Here is a 14,474-nt window from a genome sequence, read left to right on the forward strand (position 1 = left end):
TGATGCATAAACAAAATCTCTATTCTCCTCATATCTCTGTCTGTCTGTCTCTTCTCAGTATCATCAACAGACTGTATTTGTCATAGTGCCACAGCTCTGTCAAATCTTCCTTTTTTGGAAGTGCTTTGCTCATCCTTGCTTCTGAAAGGTCTCGCAGGCAGTGGAAATGAGCTTGAAAGCCTCAGGACATTTAATGATATAGACCTGCAGTAAAAGAGTGTTTACCATCTCGCTGAACCACATAAAGAACACTGACGTATTGTGTAATCGCTCGCTAACTGATGAAGATACCATAAACAGAGTGGGCTGCTTTATTTAAGAGTCATGTACACTCTCTGATTTTGTCAGCATTGTGTTCTTGAACAAATAGGTTTTTATTTGGGAATTTCTTGACGTTTTTATATCTTTAAAACAAACCAGATCTCTTGGGATAAAATATGAAGGTTTCAATAAATACTGTCAATGTTCTCTTGGAGAAAAAAACATAACTTAATTCATTAGATTGGAGAAAAGAAATCAAGACACTTTTTGTACACCAGTACATCTTAAAGTTTGGATCATTAAGATTGGTCAATTTTTGAAAGAAGTCTATTTATTATCACAAACCTATATTTATTCAGTCAAAAAATTGAGGAAAAACAGTAATATTGAAATATTATTTAAAAAAATTTATACAACTAGTTTCTTTTTCAATATATTGCAAAATGTTATTTATTGCTGTGATCAAAGCTGTCTCCAATAAGCATTAATCCACAAATGATTTTTTTTTTATGTGGCTGACACTCCCTCTGAGTTCAAACAAACCAATATCCCGGAGTAATTCATGTACTCAAACAGTACACTGACTGAACTGCTGTGAAGAGAGAACTGAAGATGAACGCCGAGCCAGATAACGAACAAAAGATTGACTCGTTCTCGAGGCAAGGCATCGGTTTTCGGATAACCAGTAGTGATGGGAAGTTCAGTTCTTTTCCACAAACCAGTTCTTTTGGACAGTTCAATTCAATAAACCAGTTGAAGAAAACTGTTCATCAGTTCTTTTGCGCTCGACGTAATGATGTCATTGGCGATGATTGCCCTTGATTTAAGTCTTCGGTTTACCTGCACTCATAACACTAGCACAGAATCACCAAAAGAACCAGTTTGGTTCAGAAGCGCTGTTTGTCAGTCTGCTTCATACTGAATCGGTTCTCGAATCGGACGTGTCCAACAGAAACAGTTCTTGAATCGAGCAGTGTTAATTTCGTTAACAAAGACGACGATGAAAAATATTCGCTAACGAAAAATTTTTATGTGACGAAGATGAGACATTGATGAGCTAAAAAATAATATCTGATGATTATGATGAAATTTATGCCGCGTTTTCGTTAACTAGATGAGACTGGACTATAATTTTATTTGAGGACTACAGGACATTCAAAATGCATCCGATAGACTATTCTATTTTCTTTCAAATTGTGCGTCCCTGTCATTGGATTACGATCGGATAAGAGCCATTCGCATATCTGGTCAGTTTAGCAGCCGCAGTAGATGGATAGACTAATAAAAAGCAAATAAGTGATCTGAAACAATGGCCTCAGCACCCGAAGTGGTAGGGATGAGTTGATCAGACGTCCCGTTAGTAGATAGTCACTGCTCTAAGCACTTCTCTTTCTCCTTACAGTTGTGATGCGTTTTTGCCACATTATACAGACAGTTGTGCTACTACAAAATGTCAAGAAACAGTTTCCTCTATCTCCACTATCCAACGGAGCCATACATCAGCTGTTTTGCGGTTTTGTGCATTGGCTGTGAAAGTACTGACGTAATCATATTTCCATCATCATCCCGATTTAAATCCGAAATATCAAACATGTTTGATAATAATCGGGGCTGCCCCGATTTGTGTGCGAGCAGATCGGGAGGTACGAGATTCGATCGGTGAATGCCTCGCGCATTAGTAGATAATCAGCGCTGAACATCGGGACAGATCGAGGTGCTCGACAAGATGTTTGCTCCGATTCTCAGGAGGGGGAAATGGGGGCTAAAAATCTTGTAGTGTGAGCCAGGCTTTAGTGATTGCGGCATAGGCCGGCGACACACTGGATGCGTGGCGCAAGCTTCTCAGCCGCGTGGCTTGTCGGTTTTTAATTCGGCTCCCATGTTAACAGGTTAGAGCTTACAGACCGCCTGCGTGAGACGCGCGGAAAACGCGTGCATGCTAGAAATAGAACAGACGCCTATTTTTACCGCGACACGCGCGTGTTGGAAGCATAAAATTCAGATATAAATGTATTTATTTAAAAAATAAATAAATAATTATCGATATTCAAATATTGCACCTGTCAAACATAATCTATTTCACCGTCAATACTTTTGACGGTGTCCTTTATCAGTAGGCGTAGGTGTAGGTGTGTAAAAAAAAGTTGATATTGTTGTCAGATATTGTTGAGTATTGAATTGTACAGTATTGATATTGTTGACAGCAGCAGCGCACTCACACCACGCAGCCAGTGTGTCACCGGCCATAGGTGAAATCACGCTCGCGCGCGCGCCCCACTTCCTCAGTTCTCACATACAGCGCGCAATCAGTTCTCAGCGCTCAAATACACACACAACAGTCCAAATGTTTATTGTGTAGAGTATCTCACGTAAATATAGTCGGTTATGGATTAAGTGAACTGAACAGGTGTGTGAAAACTGAACGTGTGTCAGTATTTCATGTATGCCTTCCGTATTAAAGGGACAGCATTCCAAATTTAAATACCTGTCAACAATGTTACCCAACAAAAGACGTAAAGTAAATGTATACATGTTAAGTAAGACCTACTGTATCTAAAAAAATTGTTTAATTTGATTCTCTATTGTATTTGTCTAATTATATTATATTATATTATATTATATTATATAATTGTATAAGAAGCTCCTTTTTTTACCTTCTGTTAAAGGGATAGTTCACCCAGAAATGAAAATTGCCATAATTTATTCATGATTTTCCAAATTCAGTCCTTGATTCAAATTTCTCATAAGCTTAATTGATTCGGTCTAAAGAGATTTGAAAACTACATATAAAATTGCTACCAAAATAAATTCTGGTAACTACAGTTTGGCTAAAACTATTGACTAAAAGTAATGACTAATATCTTGTATCGTCATTACAGTATTATACAGTATACAGTATAAAAAAAAAAAATGAAAAAAAAAAGTCTGACCAACCTGACCTTTCTGTAATCATCTATAAATGAAAATGGAAAAAGACTGGATCCCATATGTATATATATTTTTCGGTTAACATTTAAGTAACAAAAAACATAATTTTTTTTATGGTTTAATTTTAGTTAACTATAATAACTGTAGCCAGTACACACTAATGTGGCAAGGGGTGTATTTGTGCTCAATGCTGAACAGCCAGAGAGCACAGAGGGCGTTGAGCAGTGTTTACATTAGCAGTAATGTGACCATGCTAATTTATGAGCTCTATGTGGTGCCATTGTGGTAGCTTACATAACAGACTAGGCTCCACTTCAGTCTCATCCACTCCAACTGAAGCTCTATTTAACATCTGAACAGTGCTGTGTAAATATTTCTTAGGGTGGTATGATATTTTCAAACGTACACCATCATTAGACATTTTTAAGAAGCTCACTCTCATCTAAATCTTGTTAGTGTCTTAAATGTTCTCATTTTTCTGTTTTTCTATGTTCTCTCAGAACTGACGCTTGGTTTAAGAGCAGTGCCATTCAAAGTGACCAGCTCAAGTCTCTCATCAGGATCCTCTGTTAAGGTATTTAACATACACACACTGTTTTAACACAAAACAAAGCTATATTTGCATGCAGATGAAGTCTCTACTCAACATTCTATTAATTTCCCCCCTGAGGTCCACTTGTAATATTAGTCAGTGTTTTTATTTTTTATACAATAAACAGTAATTACATTTCTTCTCTCTCTGACCCTTATAATTAAACAGATCATTTTTTTTGTCCTGCTGTGCCTTTAAGGCCTTTACATAAATGACATTTTAGCACGTTAAATGAGTGACAGAAAAATAGTTACTCTTACTGAAACTTTTAAGCAATGTATGTGTATGTGCTTTCACTCATGCACTCATCTCTCTACTGCCAGATCTCGCTAGGAAAACAAAGCCAAAACAAGCGACTTGCTTCACCAAAATACGCTCTAACACGGTACTCAGTTCTTTAAATGAACATAAAACAACATGACTGGCCATAAATAAGCATCTTTATGAAAAACTAAGCTGAAAAATGCAGACATGGCAACACAAAAAGAAATGCACACTTTTTATAAACAGCAACTTTTATGAGCATGAACAAAATGGGGCAGTTATGGCCTAGTGGTTAGAGATGTTGGACTTGTAACTTGATAGGCATCATTGCAATTTTGGTAGTAAGTTTGATACAATGCCACATTTAATTGCAGTTGAAAATTTGTGTGTGTTGCAGTCATCCAGTCTCCCCAAAAGCTAATACTGCACAGAACATAATAAACACTTAAAATCACAACATCTGCAAACCTGTAAACAATTGAGGTAGTTTTGTCATTTTGTCCTTGTGAAAATGAAGTACACTTAAGCACTTTAGTAAAAAGAGTATTTATACAAACCATTCAGATTGGATTTAGGCTATGTTTACACATGTACACAGTTTTCAAAATGATTCGCGTTTACACACATCCATGAGAATGGACAAAAATGCTGTATTATGTATGCCAGGCCAGTAGAGTTCACTGTCACTAAGTGATGATTATATGATGTATATGATTTGTCTCCGCTGTTGGTTGTAATATTGACATAAATCCACACTTTGGTGAAGAAGCGTGGGCAAACTCTTGAGCAGCTACAAGAGGACCAGTGTTTTCCGCAGGAGGTGCTGTTGGAGTGCTATAATTGTGGAGTCCTTGTATACGTCTGTACACAAAGCAGTGCTTCGCTTACAAACACTGCTTTATCAGGCATTACATGCGAGATTAAATTAAAATGACAGTCTGTTTCCTTCAGAAATACAGTGATATAAAAACACCTGCACCAGGTTTCGATCTTGAAACGTGCAGTGCTCATGTTTATTCAACAAAGTCAAAGCCTTTTGGAAAATTTATTTGTGGCAATCATTTTTTGATATTGTGGCAGGCCGCCAACAAGGAGTACCATATATTCCGACTTTGTTGGTTCCCGCTTGCCTTTAAAATCAACATGTACTGCGTATGTCTACGTACCTAACACATACTATGCACCCACATGACGTCAACATTTCAAAGATTCCCATATAAGGTGTTTACACGGAAATGATAACGGTGCCATTTTTCAAAAACTTGCATTTTGAACCCCTTTTTCGAAAATAAGTTTTCAGTTCTCAAAACGCCATTGTCGTGTGAACGAACAGTTAAAATGCATACATGTTTTGGCTGAAAACGTTGTATAAACAGCCCCTTAGAAAGTATTAAGATATTTTTACACATTTTCACATTTTGTTGAAGCCTTGTGCCAAAAACTTTTTTTTTTCACATCAATCAACACACTATACCCAGTAATGACAAAAAAAAAAAATTGATTTGTGATAACATGGAAATTGTTTAAAAATAAAACTATCAAGTTTCACATTCCATAACACAGTACTTAGTTGAAGCACCTCTAAAGCTGGTGATTGCAGCTTTAAGTGTTTTGGGTCTGATGCAACATGCAGATATTCTGCCTCTCTTTTTTGCTTAATCTCTCAAGCTCTGTCAGGTCGCACAATTTTATTCAGGTTTCTTCAGAGATGTTTGATTGGTTACTCCAGTCAATGTGTAGAAATATTTCAAATATAATCCAGAGAAAATAGATGAACCTGAGCTAAATTTCAAATGTTTTAGTGAAGGCTTTTGTCATTGTGATAGTCAAGGTGAAATCTGCTGTAATCACAAATCTGTTTGTCATAATGGTTTAAGGAGCACTTTAGTAAATGGTTGCAACATGACAAAAATTTAAAAACAGTCTGAATACTTTCCATTGTACTTTAAAAGAATATACTTAAGTGTGAACCGAATCTAATGTTTTGGGGTATTTCATTTAATTGAATGTTATTTTTGATTATTTGCAATTTGGAGATTTAAGTTGGGCTTAATCACAACTTTATATGTAAATGTATAATTGTGTCGGTTGACTTTGAGATATGGTTAAAGTGTACTGCTGAAAATATTGAAAAACATTTGTGGTAAGTGAAATTCAGGTTAAAATCATGCAGTGTGAACTTGGCATAAATTTGTTGAGAAACAGTCATGAATGTCTCTTTAACTACACGTAAGTGGTCTTTGTTTAGTATTGAAAAGGAGCCTATTTGCATAACTAAGGTAAATAATTTGATATCTAATGAAAACGTGTCTTTTGCTGGTTATTCCTGTTGCGTCTAACTCGTGAGGCAGTGTGGAAATCTTGTTAAAGGATAAGTACTGATGCTTCATTAGCAGGTTGACGAGGCTATTTTGCACAAATGAGGGATTAACATCTAGGTGTGAGAGCAACAGAAGAAAGAGAAAGCCTTGAGAGAGAACACTGACAGCAGGAATCATGATTTGAAGGCAAACTTGTAAACGGCAGTCTGGGTCAGAGGTAAAAAATGAGTAGCATTTGAGGAGTAGAGAGTGATTGCTGTGTTGTGTACTAGCAAACGTGAACCGCTGGAGTTAATGCATACTCTGCAGTTATCATGGAATTTATAATAAAGCTCATCCAAACCTCTACAATGACAGACAAATGTCTAACAGCTTATCATAAAGGATTGTGTGGTCATTGTTGTTTGCCCTTTGTTTTTCTCTTCCTTTGCAAGCAATTTCCTGGATGGTGATTTGAGGTACAAATTGTACTAGATGTAGGTCAAACTGTTTAGCACTGGTGGGAAGGTAATTAGAAGCATGGTTTGGAGAGACTTGATGAGAAAACCACAAGGAGTGGTGTGGGAAATAATCTACAGCTCTTCTGATTACAAATGTTTTCTGTGTGAAAGCAAAAAAGCTGCTCAAGGTGACAATTACAGCTGATCAGTATATAAGGGAATTTTGGATCAATGATATCTCATCGTATAATAAATTTAATACAATGCAACACGACAGAAATGGAGATCATGACCAAATTTTAATTATTATTATTATTTATTGAATTTTTAAGAGCTATTTTTTTAAGAGGAAGCATTGTAATAGACAGTTTTATTTTCCAATATTATTCTTAAAATGTGTATTTAGTATATTTATATTCTCTGTATTTTATGTGTAATTACTTTGTGTTTTTACCCCGGGTGTGTAATAATATATTTGACAAAAATCGACTTATTTCTCAAAATTTATGTATAACATTGTTCTGAATGGAAAAAATGGATGTCATGGATGTCTAAATGTTTAATGCATCAGCAAAAATCTAATAATCATGGCATGTTTTTTGGCATAGTTTATATATATATATATATATATATATATATATATATATATATATATATATATATATATATATATATATATATATATATATATATATATTTATATATATTTATATATTTAACCATTTATTTATATGGACCAATATAACTAAAGGGATGAATTTTATATACCAGTATTTTATTTGTGTGTATGTGTGTGTATATATATTACTTACATTAATTTTATAAATATATATGTCTAGTGCCAGTGAACATACAAATTTAAATACATTGGGTCTGGAGTAATCTGTGCTATTTAGAAAGCTTCTAACTAAAGTCACTGACTAATTCTGGACATCCACCACACAATGCCAACCTGTACTTTTCACTACTCTTTCCTAGAAAGAAGTAGTAGCTTTTTAATTTCATACATGGATGCCTATAGAATGATGTTCCAAGCAAAACAGACATTTTGAAACTTTTCCTGGCAAAGTACTGCTTGTCTGTTTCTTGCCGCTGTACTCACCTTACATTCTTCACAGGGTTTGTTTTTTGGCCACTCTTTTACAACTTGTGGTGGTATATTTAGTGCTCTGTTTTGAACCATGTTAGATATTTTTAGTTGCATGGCTGTCAGTAAGTCTGACGGTCAGGCATCGTTGATCGAATGATCCCGAACTAAATGGAAAAGCTGTCTGAGCCTCAAATATACGCTAATGCAGTCATGCTATTGAATGATCTGCATCTGGGTCAAGAAGTTCAGAGGTGTTTTGGCTACTCAAAGTTTCCTGATGACAAATACAGTGCAAAAATACTCCGTAATTTTTGGTCATACAGATAATAGTAATACATCTTTCAAATCTGTAAGGACTCTGTTCATTTGTGCGCACAAACAATAACGACAAAACAGAAAAGTGATAATTGCTCCCTACAATAAAGTGTGACCCAGTTTATTTATTCATCCTGAATCGTTGAGGTTAAATGTCATATTACATAACAATGTGTTAGTTTTAGGAACATTTAAGTCTTTCTAGCTCCATTATGCCTTAAGAACAAATGGGGCAACCAAATAAAATACAGTATCAGACTAGCTTGTAGTTACTATATGTGTATTGTGGACTTCACAGTTAAAGTAAGAACTTACAAACAGCTGATGCAACCCTACACTGCTGATGTAGTACATCTATGGTTCAAGATCGATCAGACACCCTTGAAAAAAAGCTAATAAACCATTTGTGCCTTGGGTTTGCAATATGTACATGTGGTCACATTGTTCACCGCTGTTCTGCAGACTTTGTTCTCTGCTAGTGAAAGGTGTGAAGGACAAGAGCTCTAAAAAAAAAAAGAGAGAGAGAGAGAGAGCCAAGGGCTTATGGGTGATTGCTCTCTGGAATAATAGCCACTGTTGATAAATAGATGACTGTGGCACCTGAGTTAATGGGAGCTCTGGGGACAGAATTCCATTGGCTGATGTGTTGGATGGCTAATGGTGGTCTTGAGTGAGATATAAAGGCCTGGGGTTTGTCTCAACTGTGAGCCATGCAGAGATGTACATTGCGATTTAAAGGTTTTTTAGGAAAAGTATAGAAGCCCATTTGGAGGAAGCAACAGCCCAGGCTGTGCCTATTGTTGAGACCATTGCTGTTGGCTTGTAAGGCAAGTAATGGTGCTTTGTTGATTCCCTTGGACTTTCTTGAACCAAGACTGACACGAGCAAGATGTTGGTCCAGCAAACAGCAATCCCTTTGATGGGGAGGTAAACCCAGTGCTAAACCCGCCAATCTTTCCTGGCGTTTGCCACACATCATCGGTGTCGTCTCCACCCGGCAGTGTCTCAAGGAAAAATAACATGGTAGTACAAAGATCAGTTTGGACCAGTTTACTACCTAGGATCACTTACAAATCTAATTGCAATCATATGATAGCTCTCCTCACAAATAAACTGTGGCTTGTTTTTTGCTGGCATTTCTTAGATGTTGAGAACTAATGTCTAATTTAGTGCAAGTAAAATACTTCACTACTAACTTGATGACTTCAGCTCAAGTTGTATTGAAATTGGTGACTTGTAATGGAGTCATTTTTGTTGTAAAGTATCTGTACTTTTACTCGAGTGTGGTTTTCAGGTACTTCAGACATTTGTCTGATTGTAAACATTAATAGTTTTGATAAGGTGAAGAATAGCTTTTGCAATAAAGTGAGCAAAATGGGATATGAGCAATATGTAGAGACCACTTGGTTTGGGCCTTTCAATTTGGGCATTTATTTACTACTCAGAACACCTAAGCAAACTAATAGCAATCACCTGGCCATCAATAACATCTAGCATTGTGGTTTGCAAAAAAAAAAAAAAAACGGTGAACTTTGACTCAGAAAGATGGATATTGTAAGCTTTTGCCAATTGAAATAAGTAGTATTTTGCATACTTATGCTTACCAATGCTGGGAAATAGTTTTTCCTTCATGAAACTGCTATCATCATTTGGATGGCTTTGGTTTTAAAAGGATCATTTTCCACTATGTATTATTATTAGTCATCTGCACTCGTAGTGAATCACAAGGACTGGAAAATCTGCCAAGAAAACCATCTTAATGTAGGGGTTCAAGTTAAAGATTTTCTTTGAAGCTTGTGCCATACTTTTTCTTCACAAATAAAACGTACTGTAAACTTACCATCAATTTTTTCCATTTTATGGCTTTGCGCAGTACATTTGAAAACAAAATTAATCATATGGCCCATTTATGTCTGATTAATTGAAAGTCTTAGTGTCTGAGTTTGCTTCCAGGAAGAGATTTGATTCACTCAGATCAGATTTTCCAGGGATCTCTTGATTTAGGGCAAGTTACGCTCTAGATACAGTACAAGTAGTTCAGTGAGAAGGAAAGTTTGTGGTATTTTTTTTTTTTTTTCATTAATCACTTTAAAAAAAAATTAATTTAAGTCAGTATTAGAGTTTTATATTGAAAAGTAATGTTTGTGTAGCACTTAAAAATGCTTTAGTTGGTTAAAAGCTAAAACCTGTCTAAATTTGCTAGTATGAAGCAAAGCCTTGTTAAGCTGGTATTAGTCTTATTAGTATTATTACAAGATTTGCAATGGGCATTCGGGTCTATTTCTGCACAAGTCTGTTGCAGGTCTTTTGTATTTATTTGGTGATGTAAATAATTGTGAATGAATGCCAGACTCTCATTTTAGAAATAGCACTTTTGGATTATATACTAATGATTTTTAATAGAACTGCCAAAGTTAGCACATTACCTTGTGAGATTAATTAAATGTCTATTCATTTAACACCCCTAATGCATTTACCTGATTTGACATAACAATTGCTTAATTGCAGGGTTTTACTGTGCTAGTGCTTCACTTGCATTTGTGTGTGTGTTTGTGTGTGTGTGTGTGTGTGTGTGTGTATATATAATAAAGTTTGGAGCTGAAATATATATAAAAAAAACAATTTAGGAACACAAGCATCAATCTGCAATTTGTAGATTCCAGATAGATTTAAAAAAAAAAGTTGTCCATTGTTTTTTCTTTTTAGCAAGCATTTTATACCGTGTGGATGCCTAATTGTCCAGTGCTGAGTTTGACTTGGATGAGAGCAGCAGGCTGAGGTGCACAGGGACATTCACAGAAATCACGGAGCGCTCATTCCTGTCTAAATGTCAGCAAGCTTCCATGGCCTTTGTGTAAACACAGCTGTAGTCATAGATCAGATCTCCCTTCCAACAGCCCCCTTTTTCCATCTCCTCTGTCTGCTGTAAGGATTTCACTCACTTATTGCTCTTTTTTTGTCCATCTCTCCATCACTCTGCAGTTTTATTTTTGGATGGCTATTTTTATCATTTATGCTATTAAATCCTGATGTCAGTTGTGTTGCTGTTGATTATAGCCTGCTTTAGGGATTAGCTGTTCAGAAGTAAAATTACATAAAAAGTCACCATATATACTAAAGTAGGGTAATGTATGCTAAAGTAGTAGCATATTTACACTGTTTTACTGTTAAAGTTGTGATCATTTTTAAAGTGTATCATACATCTCTGTCTTTTACCCCCCTGCACACACAGATGGAGACGGGTGAATCTGTGAGCGAGGCATCCCGTGATGTCCCTGTGCTTCCGAACGGCTCATCCATGACCTCCATCAAAACTGAGGTGCAAAGTGATAAACTGACCTCAGAGAAGCTGCAGGAGATTGAGGACGAGGAGATCCTGGACAAAATGGTAATTTATTTTTTTCTGCTCTTATACGGCTCTTAACACGAACAACAACAAAAAAATGATCAAAGATGATGCTCATGCATACAACATGCGAACCCCAAAATGGAAAACTGTCATCATTTACTCATCCTTAGGTTGTTCCAAACCCATGTGAGTTTCTTTCTTGGTTCTGTTTTTGAAGATTGTTGGTAACTAAACGGTTGCCATTAGCCATTGACTTCCACAGTTAAAAAAAATTACTGTGGAAGTCAGTAGCTACCATCAACTGTTTGGCTACATACATGCTTCAAAATGTTCATTTTTGAGAAAATGTTCATTTTTGGATGAACTATTGGTTTGAATTTGGCTCACAGCATTTATTGATCATGTTCCACCCTCTTTAACACAAAATGTTCCTGTTCTTTCTTTTAAAGAAATAAAAAGATATGGAATTTGACTCAGCTTTACTTTTAAAATACAAGTTCCTGGTATTATTGTGCATGATTTATTCTTTTTTTTTTAAGAAGTACAAATGAGTTGCTTTATTTTTATTATTATTATGGTCTGTTTGAGTGGTGTTTGTTTGTTTTTACAGCTTGATGATTGCAAAGATTTTGAAGAAAGGAAAATGATCAGGACTGCAATGAGAGAACTGCGAAAGAAAAAGCGAGGTGATTATCTCTATTTGTTTTCTTGCAAAGCACTCATCTCTCCTTCTGTTCTTTCTTTATTCTCTCTATGTACTGAGGGGCGTCAACATAGAAAGTGTATCAGTTCACGGTCTTCTTTACCTCCCTTTTGTTAAGTGCTGTTTCTCTCTCTTTGCTCTCAGAGGCTAGATTGGGATGCACACAGGAGGAAATGGGTAGGGTTCTTTGATTGTGTGTGTTTTTGCCCTACTGTCCCTTTGCTAATGCCCAGGGCCTTAGTGAAGGGTCAGTTAGGCTTCATTTGGCTATAGACGGTTTGTATTTGAAGATACGGTATGTATTTTTTATGTGCCACGTGTGGTTTGTGTGATACGTGTGATCTGGTCATATGTTTGGACCATGCATGAAAGTATATTTATTTGGTTATCATATGGTACTGCTTGCTCTATATTTGCTTGGTCAAATCTTCACACAGTACTATGATCATCTGTGGTGTGCAATATTGACTATAAATTATATCTCTGTGTTTTCTGGGGTTTTGACACTATTTTGCTAAATTATTGCTGGAACCTTAAATATTTTAGATACAAGCATTATCTTTTATGTTGAATTCTCAAATTGAATCAGTATATACAATGGCTGTTTCCAATCGAATTAAATCTGTATCAACAAAATCCATTTCTGCACTGCAGAAGTAACACAGCTATGCCAAAGTGAAATTTAGATGGATTTACACACTGTTAAATGCAGTTCAGAGGTGGAATGAATGCATTTACACAAATGCAATGCAAGTTATCTTCATTGCAGTTACGACTGCATTTAATAATATATAAAGAAAAATTGTGGGTGGTGGTGAAATATAGCATTGATAATCATGGTAATATCGATAATATTGTTTTTAAAATGTAACTCACAATGTTATGTTTGTGTATTATATTATAATTATTGAGCTGTTGTAAAAAATCATTATTACGTTTAGTATCGCATTAATATTACAACTTGCAATTGTGCTGATATTCAGGAAGAACGTGTCAGCTGGCAAACTGTTAAAAAAACTATTGTGATAGTAAATATTGCACAACCCTACTATAGTGTAAATCTAAAATGTTAACGTTTCCACACAAGTGCTTTATAACATGATAGTGATGGAGTGTGAAGTGTGTGATTTCTGTGTCTCTAGAGTTGCAAAATAAGGTTTTCAGACAAGTTTCTTGGACACACTCCCTAGTCAGATGTCGCCCATGTTGATTGTTGCAAAAGTACTAATATGGACACATGTTTTGTGCATCCCTGATCTATACTCCATCTTAACCCTAAATTCTTTTGCTGACGCTGTTCATTTTAAATGTGTCCTCAGACCAGAGAGAGAAGGAACGAGATCTGCGTCTGCAGGAGCTCAGACAGCAGCGGGAGGGGAGATCTCAGAAAGCCCGTGATGAAGTCGTGACGAAGAAGATCGAGTGCTCTGCAGACGGCTCCACTATCAGTCACGTCACCAATCGTGTTTCCCATTCAGGTAGCACAGCAGTAATGTGGTGAACTCTACTTGGCTGGATTTTTTTTTCCCTCTGTAGTCCCCTTAAAATTTAAGGTTTATGTTCAAGATTTTGTAACAAAAACGATCATAGTTTTGTTTTACAAGACCTTGGGAATTAATTAATGTTTAGGTATTTAATATCAGCAGACACGTCAGTAGACTCCTTTTTACATTTTAAGAGCCCTTCATGAAAATGTTTACTAGTAAAACTCTCCTCTAAAATAATGAAGCATCTGTGTACCTTTAAAATTGCATTCAGGTTAGTTTTGACGTGTAAATTGGTGCACGTATCTTAAAAATCAGTAATTTTTGGTATAGGAGTATAAGTTTGGAAATGGGTTTAGACATTTCCAAGACAGTTACATTGTAGTACATTGTATAACTTTTTGTCCGTTGGTTAGATTTGTCTAAAAAATACTTTTGTTCTCAAGTATCTCACACACTTTAAGGACTGATTTGTGTTGGTAAATGCACACAAATACTACAAAAGTATGTAATTAAATCCACTGATTTTACTTGATACTGGTCATTTTTAGATATGTTTTGCCTCAAATATGAATTTGCTGCCTATTAATAGTTAGTAAGGTAGCTGTTAAGTTTGGGTATGGGATAGGATTCTAGAATATGTCCCTGCAGAATAAGTTATTAATATGTGTTTTGTAAGTACTAATAAAAGGCAAATGTAGTAGTAATATGCATGCTAATAAACAGC

General features: G+C 35.8%; 1 protein-coding gene across 5 annotated transcripts in view; it reads left to right on the forward strand.

Annotated features, from left to right (window-relative positions):
* The window catches only part of smtnb (smoothelin b), a 55,747-nt gene that overhangs the window by 30,331 nt on the left and 10,942 nt on the right, over positions 1 to 14,474 (forward strand). For 3 of the 5 annotated variants that reach the window (XM_052556777.1, XM_052556776.1, XM_052556779.1), the window contains 5 exons: positions 3,690 to 3,763; positions 11,444 to 11,599; positions 12,171 to 12,246; positions 12,408 to 12,440; positions 13,583 to 13,741. In XM_052556777.1, coding sequence (XP_052412737.1) covers positions 3,690 to 3,763; positions 11,444 to 11,599; positions 12,171 to 12,246; positions 12,408 to 12,440; positions 13,583 to 13,741 — 498 coding nt within the window. The remainder of the gene's footprint in view (positions 1 to 3,689; positions 3,764 to 11,443; positions 11,600 to 12,170; positions 12,247 to 12,407; positions 12,441 to 13,582; positions 13,742 to 14,474) is intronic. The other 2 variants (XM_052556780.1, XM_052556778.1) reach the window with 1 other exon arrangement.

This window comes from Carassius gibelio, chromosome B5, assembly GCF_023724105.1.
Source record: "Carassius gibelio isolate Cgi1373 ecotype wild population from Czech Republic chromosome B5, carGib1.2-hapl.c, whole genome shotgun sequence".
Lineage (NCBI taxonomy): Eukaryota > Metazoa > Chordata > Actinopteri > Cypriniformes > Cyprinidae > Carassius > Carassius gibelio.